This window comes from Theropithecus gelada, chromosome 6 (genome assembly GCF_003255815.1).
Source record: "Theropithecus gelada isolate Dixy chromosome 6, Tgel_1.0, whole genome shotgun sequence".
Lineage (NCBI taxonomy): Eukaryota > Metazoa > Chordata > Mammalia > Primates > Cercopithecidae > Theropithecus > Theropithecus gelada.
The window spans coordinates 58,068,140-58,080,566 of NC_037673.1; the positions used below are offsets into that span (position 1 = coordinate 58,068,140).

At 34.6% G+C, this 12,427-nt stretch overlaps 1 protein-coding gene across 1 annotated transcript in view; it reads left to right on the forward strand.

Annotated features, from left to right (window-relative positions):
* Positions 1–12,427, forward strand: part of NDUFAF2 (NADH:ubiquinone oxidoreductase complex assembly factor 2) — a 200,727-nt gene that overhangs the window by 149,550 nt on the left and 38,750 nt on the right. Inside the window, exon 3 of the mRNA XM_025387917.1 lies at positions 2,183–2,223. Within this exon, the coding sequence (XP_025243702.1) occupies positions 2,183–2,223 (41 nt within the window). The remainder of the gene's footprint in view (positions 1–2,182; positions 2,224–12,427) is intronic.

Consider the following 12,427-nt stretch of genomic DNA (forward strand, 5'->3'; position numbering starts at 1 on the left):
AGAGAGAGAAAGAAAGAAAAGAAAGGGAGGGAGGGAAGGAAGAAAGGAAGGAAGGAAGGAAGGAAGGAAGGAAGGAAGGAAGGAAGGAAGGAAGGAAGGAAGGAAGGAAGGGGAAAGAAGGAAAGGAAAAGAAAGAAAGAGAAAAGAAAGAAAGAGAATGCAGAAAGAATAACAAGGATAGAAGTTCAGAAATGGTAGTAGAGAATGGAGAACACTGGAACTGTATTGGAGATACATGTGAGGGATAAGTGCAAGAGACAATAGAGCAGGGGGAAATGACTGATCCCAAGCCTGCAGGTGAATGTTGCTGTTTCCCCCCCACAAACCATTCAGTGCTGGGCTTTTTATGAAGACAGGTCCTGGTGCTATTACAGATGATCCTTGGTTTACGATGAGGTTATGTCCCAATAAGCCTATCATATGTTGAAAATATCATCATGTAGAAAATGCATTTAATACACCTAGACTACTGAACATCATAGCTTAGCCTAGCCTACTTTAAATGTGTTCAGAACACTTACATTAACCTATAGTTGGGCAAAATCATCTAACACAAAGCTTATTTTATAATAAAGTTTTGAATAACTTATGTAATTCATTGAATAAGTACTGAAATGAAAAACAGAATGGTTTCACACCATGATAATGTTGAAAATCCTAAGTCAAACTGTTGTAAGTCACTGACAGTCTGTGCCTAGATGAATAAGGCCAGCTGTTAGAGATAGTCACGAGAGAGTGGCTGGTAGATGGATAAAGCTAAGACTTTAGAGCCAGTTCAACCAGGGTTTATTTCCCAGTCGCTAATTATATGGCATTAGGAAAGTTTCTTAATCTCTCTGGGCCTCAGTTTCCAAATCTCTAAACTGGGATCAATAGTTCTTATTTTTCTAACATGTAGTTAGGGTCACACCTAGCCTGGCTTCCTCTTTCTGGTTTAATGTTCTTTGCATGTTGTTCACAAACTTTGAAAGACTGCTTAGTTGAGCATGGATGGTTTTTAGAGCCAGAGACAGTGTCAGATCTGAATTCAAATACAACCATTACTATTTAATGTATAAACTTGGGGAAGTCATTTTGTTTCTATTTCTTCAATTTTGTAGTGAAGAGTGAATCAACTAAAATGATAAAACAACGGCCTTCAAGATCATATTCCCTATAGTATATTTTCTCACAATCTCCTATATAACATTGTAGGCTAAGCAGATATTATTGATCTTTTTTTTTTTGAGTCTTATTTTTAAAAGGTTTATTGAATAATAATACTTATATTAATAACTTAGATTTATGTGCCAGGCTTCAAGGTAAGCATTTATATACATTATCTCATATAATTTTCACAACAACCCTGAAGTGTAGATACTTTTATAATTTCCATTTTATAGATGGGAAGCCTGATGCTTACAAAATTAAATAACTTGCTTCAGGTGACATTGACAGTAAGTGATGAAGCTGGGATTTAAATCCAGAAAATCTGACTTTAGAATCGTTCTCATAAGCACTATACTATACTGTCTTCCATGTGATTCTGATAACTTCCCTAGAGGCAGCTGCCCCACTCCCTTCCCATTGCTGCAAAGCATCCAGCACAGTACCCAGTTCCCAACAACCACTTAACAAATGTGGGCTCTATCTCTGCAGCCCATCTCCTAAGTGTTAGAGCTAAGGCCTGATGATATTTTTCAACCATTGAGTAGCTGTTTGCTGGAGCAGATCAGAAAAGAAATCTCTATAAATGAAAACTTTTCTAAGTCCCTTCCTTTATAAATTGAACAATAACTAATTCAAATTTCCAGAATAATATAATTTTGATATTGCCTTGAAGTTTGCTGTATTTTGGTTTGGCTTGCATGCCATAAATATACCTAGTTGAATTTAGATAATTAGGAGGTATGATTTTAAAGATATGAAATTGTCCCCTCTTTATCTTCTCTACACTATTATATTCTCATCGTGACACATATCACCACCAAACATATGTTTGTGTGTTTATTTTCTGTAACCCCTTCAGTAGTACATGTGCTACAGTAGAGAAGGGACTTAATCTGTTTTATTCCCTGCTGTATCTCTGGTACCTAAAATAATATAGAGTAGGTACTCAAAAAAATTTGTTTTATGGATGAATGATTAAAATGTTTGGACAAATTATGGGAAACTGACATTTAAATATTATTTTTCTTTCTAGCTTGGATTAGAAGAACAAGAAAGACTCCACCTACTATGGAGGTAAGACTACACAAGGAAGATATAATTTAGGAGTATATATTCCCAAGGATATATGAAACTTCAGAAAAACTATGATGTATTTTCCCAAAGTGTTGATTTTATTCCATAGAAAATAACTTAAAACATTTTATAATAAATTAATATATAAACCTATATTATTAATAAAATAATATATGATAAAATAAATGCTCATATTATGGAATATAACAAAATTTGTATAAATTTTAAAGTGGAAAAATAAAAATTTAAAACACTTTTTAGAAAGTCTGGACTTGGAGCAGCTTGCACCAGGTCATTTCCCCTGGGTCCTGGGAGTTCTCTGTGCCAATACTCAAACTTTTGTGGAAAAGTTTGAGAAACACTGAATCTCTTTGACCTATCCAAATCATGCTCTTATGTTTCCCTTAATATTATATATTTAAATCCATCAAGTATCCAAAGAAACACAGAATTAGCAAGTATTTTATAACAGTAATTATTAGTTGAATTTTTATTTAAAACTTAAAAATGGGTAGTCAGTGGTAAACAATAAAAAAACATAGAAATGCTATGGTATATGTGTTTTACAACATAATTTTTATATAGATTATTTTATAAAAATTATTTTATAATTTTAATTTTAAAAATACATAAAGATCTCTAAAGTTATTTTATAAGAAGTAATTTCATAAAAGGAGAGTCTCTAAATGCATTAGTATACTGCCTTGTTTACTATTTTTCTAGAGGCATTCCCTTTCTTCTACTATTTAGGACTTCCCTCCTCTTTTCTGTTGCCTATTCCCTCACTACTACAAACCCTGATGACAACATAAATGGGCTCCAATACTCAGTCCCCATTTGTTGGGAGGTGGAGTGCTCTAGAGCAGAATCATGATGATACCTCAACTGGCATGCTTATCTTTACTTGCTCCATACATTTGTCATATACTGAACCCATCAATGTTCATTCGGCCAGCGTCTGACTGAGTACATCTCTTGACCCGTTTCTAGCTTTGTATATTGCTTCTGCCTTGGCCTGCTTTTCTCAGACCCTTCTTTCCAACACTGATAAAATTTGGAATAAAAGCTGTTTTGGGGAAAAAAAATAAAAGGCAATGTGATCCAGGATTCAGAAGTATGCCCAATAGTTTACAGTGAAGGATGGATTGAAGAGCTTTCTGTTTCTCCTTCTCTTGGTCATAATAAGAGCTACTGTTATCACTTGCTTCCTCCATCCTCAGAACTTTGAAAGCCTTCTTCATAGAAATATTAATGTGCAAAGTGATTAATGGAGGCAATTGCAATAGTTGGGCCTCAGGCACGACGTCTGTAAATTTTAGGTAATTTCAGCACCTCAAACAATCTCTAGCCAGAACACACCAAGTCCTTCCATCCCTGAGCTCACTCTTGTTAATTTTGATTATCCAAAATGAGCCCTCTTTTGTTGCCTCCCTTTTAGTGTACTGTTAATCACATTGTTCTTTATGCTGCTTTGTACCCTCCCTAATACACACACACACACACACACACACACACACACTCTTTCTCTCTCTCTTCCTTCCTCTTGGCCCTTTCCATTGTGTTTCAGGAATTTCTGTTTCTTTGTTAGCAAATTACCATTCATGATTAATATTTTCCTGGGAACTTTCTCTACCACTAACCTCAACTGAAATCTGTCTGTGCCTGCAAGATAGTGAGTTCCTTTTTTTCCTTGAAGTAAGTTGTGCTCACTTTCCCATGCCCCACAGAAAGAGAGTTCAACTGCTTCTTGCTTCCCCAAATAGTCTTTGTTTGTGGGCCCAAGAGAGTGGAGGACCTTTGTAAGCCATGTATATTTCTCTGTACCTGACCATCATTTTGTTTGCCAACATCCAAGACAGTCTACCATACTGATGGCTGAGATTAGAATCTGCCATATGGTCTTCCCCTTTCAGTGCCTTCCCAAATTTTAGCTGCCCAGTTCTTTGACTTTATCCACACTAGTATCCCTGCCTCAAGTGAACAACCACACCACTTCATTAGGCACACTTTAGTTTTTATCAAACACAGTTCTTACAACTGTAACTTTTACACTCTTCAAGTCCAAATTCTAGATACATCATATTAAGAGGAAAAAAATTTTCTTAATGTAAAGTAAAACATATATTTATAAACCATAACAAAAAATAGCTTATTTAGTTATTAAGCTGTGAAATTATAAGGCAAATTCCACCCAGGTCAAGAAATAGAACTTTGCCATCTACTTCAGCCCCATTTATCCCATCCTAATCACAACTTCTCTCTCCTGACAAAAGCAAACCTTAACCCAACTTTTATAGTAATCATTTCCTCTCATTTTAAATAGTTTTTTCACTGAAATATACATTATAGTTTAGACTTGTCCATTTTGTAAAAACTTCATATTTGTTTTAAATCTTTCAGTCTATCCTCTTCCATCCCTTTTACTTCCTTACAAATTTATGTGTTAAAAAACCCAACCTAGTTGGCCTGTAGAGTTTGCCACTGTTTAGATTTTGCTGATCTTATGTTCCTGGTGCACTTCATCATGTTCCCCTGTCCACTATCTTCCTTCCAAATTGACAACTGGATCCAGAAACTAAATTTTTTTTTTTCAGATCTTTTAGTGAATACTCAACTCCAAATAAACTTCCTTCCATATCTCGTATGTATTATGGCTAAAGATTAGCCAGCAGCCATTAGAATGCCATTTACAACAGTATTAGAAAACATAGAATACTATGGAATTTAGTATTCTATGTATTAGAATACTATTAAAACATGTGCAAGATCTGTGTACTCAAAACTACAAAATGTTAGTAAGATAAATTAAATAAGACCAAAATAAATGGGGAGAAGTATCTGTTCATGGATTGGAATGTACAATATTGCTAATGTATTCATTCTTCCCAAACTGATCCACAGTAGTTCTTATGCTTTTATTTTGCATCTGCATCACCTGAAAGACTTGTTAAAACACAGATTGCTGGACCCCAAGCTTTAGAGTTTTTGATCCACTGGTTTTGGGGTAGGTGTGAATATTTGCATTTATAACATGTTCCTGGATAATGCTGATGCTGATGGTTCATAGCCCACATTTTGTGAACCACTGATTTATAGATTTAATAAAATAAATATCCAGTTAAAACCACATCAGACTTTCTGGTAGAAATCAACATGCTGATTTGAAAATGTATTTGGAAATGTAAAAGACCTAGAATAGCTGAAAGCAGCCATGAAAAAGGAGATGAAAATTAAAGAACTAATACTGTCTGACTTTAAGAATTACTTTAAAACTATAGTTATCAAGACAGTATGATACTGGCATTAGGATACTGGATAAATAAATCAATGGAAAAGAACAAAAGTCCAAAAAGTAGATGCTGTTCAACCAGTTGGTTTTTAACAATGACATCAAAACAATACAATTAGGAATGGAAAGTCTTTTTAGCAAATGATTCTGGAATAACTTAATATCCATATAGGGGAAAAAATGATCCCTACCTCACATCATACACAAATATTAATTTAAGGTGGATCACAGACTAGATGTAAAAGCCAAACTATTGTGCTTCTAGAAGAAAAAAACAATGGAATATCTTTGCAGTTTTGAGGTAGACAGGAGACAGAACAATCTGTAAAGGAAAAATAGAGATTAATCAGATTTAATCAGAATTAAATTGTAATACTAGTTATAAGAGAACATTAGGAAATCAAAAGACTAAGAGAAAATAATCATAGTACATATATCTGACAAAGGAATTGTTTCCAGGCTATATAAAGAACACCTCAACTCAGTGTTATAAAAAAGAAGCTAATAAATATTGGGCAGAAATCTTGAACAGGCACTCTGTAAGATACATTTTAGGTATATGAAAATATACTTAACAACACTAGTAATCAGTGGAACCACAATGACATACCATTACACACCCATTAAAATGGCTTAAATTTAAAAGATTGGCAACACCATCACTGGAGCACCCACAACTTTTGTACAGTGCTGGTTGGGGTGAAAATGATACAATCACGTTTGAAAACTGACAGTTTGTTATAAAATCAAACATATACCTACCTTATGATCAAACAGTAATTCTCCTGGCCACATTGAAAACTGAAGGGATCATTTTTTAGTCACACTTTCTGGGAGCTCTGGCCAACAGTAGGTCTAACTCCTTGGCATACTATGCAAGGCTTCCTGATTTGGGTCCAGCTCAACTTTCTGGCTTTGCCTCCTTAGGCTTGTTCTATCTACCCTACTCTTCAAGGAACTCCCTGCTCTTTCGTAAATTTAATGTCTTCTCCTTCTCCCATCAACTGGCATACTCTTGCTTATGTTTAATTCCTTTTAAAATGCCCTTTTAAGTCCTCGGTTGTTTTCCTCAACTTTTTTTCTCCTCAACTTCTTAACTGATAGAGCTAATCACTACTTTCTTGGTATAACTACACTGCTGTGTACTCCTGTACAACCCTTTAAATTCAGTATTAAAATTGTGTGTTTTATTTGTCCATATTTCTAACTATTAGCTGTTTGGCACAGGGATTATAACTTACTCATTTGTGTGTCATAAGCATCTAACACAGAACCTGATTCATTATTGGTTTGATTGGCCATTATAGACTTAAAAATCACAATACTATGTAATTACATGGTTTCTGTAAGATGGGTTTGAATTTCTATCAGCCCACTAGAAAATAATGTTGTGAAAGTAAACATATTTCCAAGTTGATTGTTGTCTATATTTTGTTCATAGGAATTCACATTTAACTGCAGGTTACCAATGCAGGCAGTCCCTTACTTAGGATAGTTCAGCTTAGGATTTTTTAACTTCACGATGGTGAAAAAGCAATATGCATTCAGTAGAAACTATACTTCTGAGTACCCATACAGCCATTCTGTTGTTTACTTTCAATATAGTATTCAATAAATTACATGAGCTATTTAACACTTTATTATTAAATAGGCTTTGTGTTAGATAATTTTGCCCAACTGTAAGCAATGTAAGTGTTCTGAGCACGTTTAAGATAGGTTAGGCTGAGCTATGATATTTGGTAGGTTAAGGGTATCAAGCGCATTTTGACTTAAGATATTTTCAATTTTGTGATGGGTTTATATGGACATAATCCCATCATAAGTTGAGGAGCATCTGGTAATAGTTCAGCACATGTTCTTCAGTGCTGTATAAGGTGAATTCACATTTCACAGAGCTAATGAGGTGGACTTTTTCTAGTCCTAAGTCTATTCCGTTAGAAGCCACTTATAGCAAATACTTTGAAATATTGCTTCTTTTTTATATATACTAACAAAACAGGAACAGAGTAAAGTTTTTTGTTTGAACAAGTGGTTACATTTATTACCAATTTTTTACAAAATATATGATTTAGTATAGGTTTACAGGCAGTAGAAAAAAGTTACAATATTAGAGCTCTGCCTACTTCGTTTTTAATATACACGCTCCATAAAAGAGAAAGAGGAGATTCTAGAAACCAATAGAGAATGGAGTTGGAGATGGTGCTGCTGTGGTCTAAAAAAAGGATGGGATGGCTGGATAGGACAACACATCATATGATCTTGTTTACTTGACCATATTCTCAAATCTAGGCTGGGGGCTCCAAAGACTCACTTTTGTTCATGTCTAAGGTTGCTTGGCCCTAAAGGACATCACAATGACTAAAATGCATGTGAATTTGAGATGGTGGCCAATTCCCATGTATTAATTTACAGTAAGAAATGAAATTGGCACAGTAAAAAACAAAACGAAACACAACAAAAAACAAAAAAAAAAACAGGAGACTGCTTGGAAAATATGACATTAGAATAAGAGGAGTTAAGTAAAATAAATGTTTAATTGCCTCAGGCTTAAAATTTCATGTTGCATCCACCTTATAACAAGGATAGTCTGACCCCCAGCAATAGAAATATTTAAAGAGAATTAGCTACAATTTTCAATTCTATCCCTGTATTAGAAATAGCCTTACGAATTGGAATAGAAAAATTACCAGGTGCTGGTTAAGTCTTCTATTCCCATGGACAGTGTTACTATGGATTGCCAGCATTTGTCTCTATGATTCTATTTTTTTCTTTGCTTCTCTGTTCTGGTTGACATATTTCCTTTGCTATGAAAGTAGTTATACTCTGGTCAGATGTTACTGGCCCTGCAGCTATTTTTTGTTTTATCCTTTTCATATTTCTGCTGTGGCTTATAATGTGTTGATCTTATAGTTTAACATTGAGAGAGGAATCTTATTTCCGAATTTTTCAGGCCCATTTCAGTGTTGTCTCCAAATAACTGCCATTCATGGAGTGAGTTATCTGTGCCCAGTATTACTAGGTTCATTTTATAAGTTACAGAATTAAAATGTCTTAAAATTGCCATTTTATGTATAGAATCCTACTTCCTGTTGACTTAAATTGCAAAGAGTTTATGTATATTTTTATGGTAAAATGGACCTCCCACTCCCCACCCCAAACTTCACAATATCACTTTTAGTAATATAGTGGAAATGAATGAGAAAATTGCAGTGTGTTCATACCTGTTTAACATCATTCATTAAAATGAATGAAAAAAAACTACTTAAAAAAGAATGAACTAGAGCTGTATGTTTTAACATGGATAAATCTTAGAGGCAATGATACTGAGCAAAAAAAAAAAAAAAAAAAAAACCTACAGAAGATTTCATACAATATACCATTTACATAAAGTTTGAAAGCAAGGAAAGCATAAAGGGCTTTCAAGTAACGATGGTGGGTCAAACACATAAGTTAACTCTCAAGTCTAATGAAAATGGTAGTGAAGGAATTTATTTTAAAAGGCGTAAACCCACAAGGTCAAAGAAATGTAAGCATGCAAACCAGCAATAATGTTTTGGAGGCCAGAAAGCAGATGGACAAGTGGTAATGGATTTAGCAAAACTGAGAAGAATGAATCCTAATCTGGCAAAGGAGAAACCTGAGAAGTAACCCAATTTAAACCACAGAACCACAGAATACTCAGTAACTGGCAGTGCCAGAAAACTCTGAAAGTGAAATTTAAGCTCACACTAAAAACAATTACCTAGTTAAAAATCTGTTTAAGAAGCAATTAGATGCTAATCAATAAATGTAGAAGAAATAATAGAGTTGGAAAATCACCACTATCCAAGTGATAATTGGGAAAAAATTATCAGCCGATACTAAAATCATTGAGTCAAACTCTGTTAGGGAGCAGGCTGTTGACATGGTCTAAAGGCATTTCCCTACAGATTACTTATCAATTACAAAGGGGAAAAAGGGACCTTTCTAGTAGACAGATCTGACGGATACCACGTTAACTAGATGGTGAGAAGTACTAAGTAGGGCAGATTCATATTATGTGTGCTTCTTTCTATGATGCACTGAGGATTAAACATTATTCACATAGTATTCTCTTTTTAATTTTTGATTTTGTGGGTACTTAGTAGTTGTATACTTAGAGGGTTCTTGAGATATTTTGATGCAGGCATACAATGCATAATAATCACATCAAGGTAAATGGGTTATCTATCACCTCAAGCATTTATCCTTTCCTTGTATTACAAACAATCTAACTATACTCTTTTAGTTATTTGAAATATACAGTAAATTATTGTTGACTGTAGTCACTCTGTTGTACTATCAAATACTAGATTTTATTCATTCTATCTAATTATATTTTTGTGTCCATTAACCATTCCCACTCCCTGTAACACCCAGACTTCTGGCAATCATCCTTCTACTCTCTATTTCCATGAGTTCAACTGTTTTAATTTTTAGCTCCCACAAATGAGTAAGAACATGTGAAGTTTATCTTTCTGTGCCTGCCTTATTTCACTTAAAATAATGACCTTTAGTGCTATCCATGTTGTTGCAAATGACAGGATCTCATTCTTCTTTTTGGCTAAATAGCACTTCACTGTGTGTATATGCCACATTTTCTTTATCAGTTCATCTGTTGGTGGACATTTAGGTTGCTTCCAAGTCTTCACTATTGTGAACAGTGCTGCAGTAAACATGGGAGTACAGATATCTCTTTAATATTCTGATTTCCTCTCCTTTGGATAAATATATATACACATATACACATATACACATATATATATGCCTAGCAGTAGAATTGCTAGATCATATGGTAGTTCCATTTTTAGTTTTTTCAGGAACCTCCAAACTCTTCTCCATGGTGGTTGTACTAATTTACGTTGCCACCAAAAGTGTACAAGGGTTCCCTTTTCTCCACATTTTCACCAACATTTGTTATTGCCCATCTTCTTGATAGAAGCCATTTTAACTGGGGTGACACGATAGCTCATTGTAGTTTTGGTTTGCATTTCTATGATGATTAGTGATGTTGAGCACCTTTTCATATACCTGTTTGCCATTTGCATGTCTTCTTTTGGAAAATGTCTATCCAGATCTTTTGCTCACGTTTTAATCTGTTCATTAGATTTTTCCTATTGAGTTGTTTGAGTTCCTTATATATTCTGGTTATTAATCCCTTATCATATGGGTAGTTTGCAAATATGTTCTCCCAGTCTGTGGGTTGTCCCTTCACTTTGTTGATTGTTCCTTTTGCTGTACAGAAGCTTTTTAACTTGATGTGACCCCATTTGTCCATTTTTGCTTTGGTTGCCTATGCTTGTGGGGTATTTCTCAAGAAATCTTTGCTCAATACAGTGTCCTAGAGAGTTTCCCAAATGTTTTCCTTTAGAAATTTCATAGTTTGAGGTCTTAAAGTCTTCATTTTGGTTTGATTGCTGTTTATGGTGAGAGAGGGGGGCCTCATTTCATTCCTCCACATATGGATATCCAGTTTTCTCAGCACCGTTTATTGAAGAGACTGTTCTTTCCCTAATGTATGTTCTTGATACCTTTGTTGAAATTGAGTTCACTGTAGATGTGTGGATTTGTTTCTGGATTCTCTAATCTATTCCATTGGCCTATGTGTCTGTTTTTATGCCAGTACCATACTGTTTTGGTTACTATCACTGTATAGTGTAACGTATGCCAGGTAATGTGATTCCCCCAGTTTTGTTCTTTGTGCTCAGGACAGCTTTAGCAATTCTGGGTCTTTTATGGTTCCATAATAATTTTAGGATTGTTTTTTCTATTTCTGTGAAGAATGTCATTGGTATTTTGATACAGATTGCATTGAATCTGTAGATTGCTTTGGGTAATATGGACATTTTTAACAATATTTATTCTTCCAATTCATGAACATGTAATATCCTTCCCTTTTGCCAGTGTCTTCTTCATTTTCTTGCATCAATGTTATATAGTTTTCATTATATAGGTCTTTCACTTCTTTAGTTAAGTTAAATCCTAGGCTTCTAGTTTTATTTGTCGCTATTGTAAGTGGGATTTCTTTCCTGATTTCTTTTTCAGATTGTTTGCTGGTGGCATATAGAAATGCTATTGATTTTGTATGTTGATTGTGTGTCCAGCAACTTTACTGAATTTGTTTATCAGTTCTAATAGTTTTTTGGTGAAGCCTTTAGGTTTTTCCAAATATAAGATTATGTTGCCTACAAACAAGGATAGTTTGACTTCTTCCTTTTCAGTTTGGATGACCTTCATTTCTTTCTATTGTCTGATTGCTCTAACTAGGACTTCCAATATTATATTGAATAACAATAGTAAAAGTGGGAATTCTTGTCATGTTTTAGATCTTAGAAGAAAGGCTTTCAGTGTTTCTCTATTCAGTATGGTTAGGCTTTGTGTCCTCACCCATATCTCATCTTGAATTGTAATCCCCAGGTGTTTAGGAAAAGACCTAGTAGGAAATAATTGGATTATGGGGGTTGTTTTCCCCATGCTGTTCTCATGATAGTGAGTAAATTCTCATGAGATCTAATGGTTTTATAAGTAGTAATTTTTCCTGTGCTCACACACACCCTCTCTCGCCCGCCACCATGTAAGACATGCCTCTTCCCCTTCCACCGTAATTGTAAGTTTCCTGAGGCACCCCAGCCGTGCAGAACTGTGAGTCAATTAAACCTCTTCTTTTAATAAATTACCTGGTCTCAAATATTTCTTTATAGCAGTGTGAAAATGAACTAATGCAAATATGATACTAGCTGTGGGTCTGTTGTGTATGGCTTTTATTGTGTTGAGGTATGTTCCTTCTATACCCAGTGTGTTAAAGGTTTTTATCATGAAGGGATATTGAATTTTCTCAGCAATTGAATGATCATAGAGTTTTTGTCATTATTCTGTTGATATGATTTGCGTACGTTG